The 3,103-nt window shown below is 42.5% G+C and overlaps 1 protein-coding gene across 8 annotated transcripts in view; it reads right to left on the bottom strand.

The window, feature by feature from the left end:
• Positions 1-3,103, bottom strand: part of LOC117934667 (collagen alpha-1(XXV) chain-like) — a 6,113-nt gene that overhangs the window by 529 nt on the left and 2,481 nt on the right. For 2 of the 8 annotated variants that reach the window (XM_034856528.1, XM_034856533.1), the window contains 3 exons: positions 1,811-1,888; positions 438-476; positions 4-72 (listed from right to left, as the gene is read on the bottom strand). In XM_034856528.1, coding sequence (XP_034712419.1) covers positions 70-72; positions 438-476; positions 1,811-1,888 — 120 coding nt within the window. In that variant the 3' untranslated portion in view covers positions 4-69. Of the gene's footprint in view, positions 1-3; positions 73-437; positions 477-1,810; positions 1,889-2,068; positions 2,317-3,103 lie in introns of those variants that run through there. The other 6 variants (XM_034856527.1, XM_034856530.1, XM_034856532.1 and 3 more) reach the window with 5 other exon arrangements.

Here is a 3,103-nt window from a genome sequence, read left to right as displayed (position 1 = left end):
AAAAAAAAAACTATAAATACCATAAAAGAAGCATTATTTACAAACTCCATGCGTTTCAGGTTAGAGTGATCACTGCAAGAAAAACACAGGAGAGAGAAGAACGACGTGAAGGTGGACATGTGTTCACATTGTTTCATGGCTGAGTTGTACAATCTGGTCTCATTTAACAGAGGAAACCCATGCAAACATATGGAAGCCCAAACACACGTGAAAAAAATGAGCCGACACAGAGGGAACAAAATATTAGGAGCACTTCATATCAGTAGTCCCGGTCCAAAACTAGGATTTGGGTTCCCCTTTTTAAACCTATTCCAACCTTTTTTTTTTACTGTCCCTTTAAAGCATTTTAGATATGGTCCTTATATTTTGTTCGCTCGGTAAATGCGTAGCTGACCTACTGAAGTCTGTCATATTATTTAAATATAGATTTGTCCTACCTTCTGCCAGCACCCAGGCATTGGTAATCCATCTGGGCCCTGTGTAGAGAACAGTAGCAGGGGGGGGGGGGGGGGGAAACCATGAGGACTGAAACAGGAATGGAACAGAAGCATCCAATCAAAAAGCCTACATAACTGGTGGGAGATAGTGGGGACAACATCTCCCAGCATGCCTAACCGGAACAGCTAAACCACATTCTGGTGGGGACGAAGTCCCGTTGACTGGTATCAGACCACCAGAAAAGATCCCAATTATGTTACTATGAATGGTGGTTTTACACCTGACTGGTTAACATCCTGTTGTCTCACAGGTGGAAAAAAGTCCTCTAAGGCTACTTAACATGTCTGCGTCATCGTGTCCATGTTAAGACGCTGAATTTAACCCCGTGGTGTCCAGTTTAGGGAAGGAGAAGTCAGAACGCAAACATAACTTTCTCTAAAAATGACGTCTTTAACGGGATCTTAATGGAACTTCACCTCCAGTTACTCCTGGACACACTATTCCAATTACATGTTTCCTCTGAGTGGTTTAAATCATATCAAATATTACATGCAAGTAATACACAGCAAAATATAGCTCATGCACATCAATATGTTGATCATTTTGCTCTCTGGGTTTATTATAGCTGCCCTCCAAACAACAGGGAGCTGGATTTGGGGACACTAGAATAAAACCAGGGAGTTATGTAAAGTAAAATGATTGCAGCTGGTGTAGATGTAATGTCATATAATGAAATGATATGTGTGATATATGATTTTTTTTTTTACCTGCTAGACCTCATTCTACATACAGTATGCTTATGTCCTTTTACCACTAACATTTCTACCGTCTTCATTATATATCCCAGTTTCAGGAGCAGAACGCATAACAAATATACAACCAGTGGTTTATCCCTTGTCGTCATGGTCTGGCCCAATTGGTACAAATACAGGAAGGGGGGAGAAGGGGAGTTAACAGAGTGTGTCGGTAGCGTGGGCGTCAGTTAAGGAGTCGGTGTTAGCATCTAGTTAAAAGGTAACCGTCCAATCAGAGGGAAGGAAAGAGGATCGAAGCAGAAGTCTTTATTACCAGTTTTAATCAAGGGAATGGAAGGATATAGTTAGAGGGAGAGATTCAAGTATCAATTCTATCAATAAGTGTATCTTGTGTACTTTGCTTGTAATGATGTGTAGTATCTAAAAGAGGCTGCTTGCGGTCAGGAAGTTAGTATATGAAGTATATGTTTTTTGTTTTTTTAACAATTCATAAATGGAAAATGTAGTAAAATAAAGTGTGTTCAAGCTCTCAAGTCATGCATGGTTTTGTGTCAGTAGTGACTGAAAGGGAGCGGCATGCACGGGTTAGAGGTGGAGGAAAAAGAGAAATACTGTACCAATTGGCATGGGGCATCCAGCCCGTCCAGACCTGGCTGCCCTGGTTCCCCCTTTTCACCCTTAAATCCCCGGAAACCCTGTTTGCAAAGATGACCTAGGAGTGTTACTGGGAGAGAGGTGGACGACCCTTAACCCCCGCATCCGTGCACTACAACGGACCCCAGGGGCGGGGGGGTTGAAGGAGGAGCTACCCTGTGAGCTAGTGGATACCACAATCCAGCCCAGTTATGTTTTTCATAGGTTTTTGTGTCTGCAAGAAGAGTACGTGACTCTGGGTCTGGGGGGGGGGAGCTGGGTCTCAGGTTGCTATGGTCTGGGGGAAGCTGGGTATCTTTTTAGCCACGGGGAGCTCCTCCTTGTTCGGGACCACTGCTCTACGAGGCCGGGAGGCGACTGCCAGCTCACAGTTGGGACATACCAATGGGCAGGGTGCATCTAATCCAGGGGCACCCTGTTCTCCTTTCTCGCCCTTAGGCCCTTTTTTGCCCTTCTTTCCCTTCTCCCCCTGTGGATACAACGTTTTGGTCAAGTTAGCATCATTGTTTCGACATTTGGGAAAGCATTGATATTAGGAGGGGAGTGATTATTACACATGGTCACCGTTAGATAGGAGGGGATCCCAGACAGTCCTGGGTAGTCTATAAGCATTCCTCAGAGAAGGAAGAAGGGGAATATTACAGTAGGAAGGAGTAAAAACCGGAGCTAAGCGCCGAAAGGGGTATCAAGGGCACGAAGGATGAGAAGAAGTAGCAGGGGAAAACCTCCAGAAGGACAGAATTAAATCCAATACACAACTCTATCCCTTCATATGTGGGTTGCAGTTAGTCTTCTTATGTTATGTAGTACATGCATGAGAGAATAACACAATACACAATAATAAAAGAGGATATTTGATATAACTAGAAATTATATGACAAGTACTTTCCTTTTAAACTTCACAGAGGTACGTTTGCAGCCATCACGAGATCAGATGCACATTTTTTTTATACATAATTGTACATTTGTATACATTTGCATTCAATGGTATACATTTTCAGCAATTGTAACTATGGTGTATTGTGTTTTTAATATCCAGTTTTCATAACTTACAATTAAAAGTACTATTTTAGTGCAAAAGAAGCATTTTCCTTGATAGTCGTTCAAATTCTGTCATCCATAATGAAACTCAAATACAGTTTCTCAAGTACACCAAAAATCGAAAAAACACATTACGTGTGTTAGTAAGTGTGGAAACACACAGATTAAGCATTGAAAGAGTCACTGTATACACAAGCAAGGGGGGGGGGGGGGGG

The sequence above is a fragment of the Etheostoma cragini genome, chromosome 19, assembly GCF_013103735.1.
Source record: "Etheostoma cragini isolate CJK2018 chromosome 19, CSU_Ecrag_1.0, whole genome shotgun sequence".
NCBI classification, from domain to species: domain Eukaryota; kingdom Metazoa; phylum Chordata; class Actinopteri; order Perciformes; family Percidae; genus Etheostoma; species Etheostoma cragini.
This window is presented reverse-complemented; position numbering and strand designations above follow the sequence as displayed.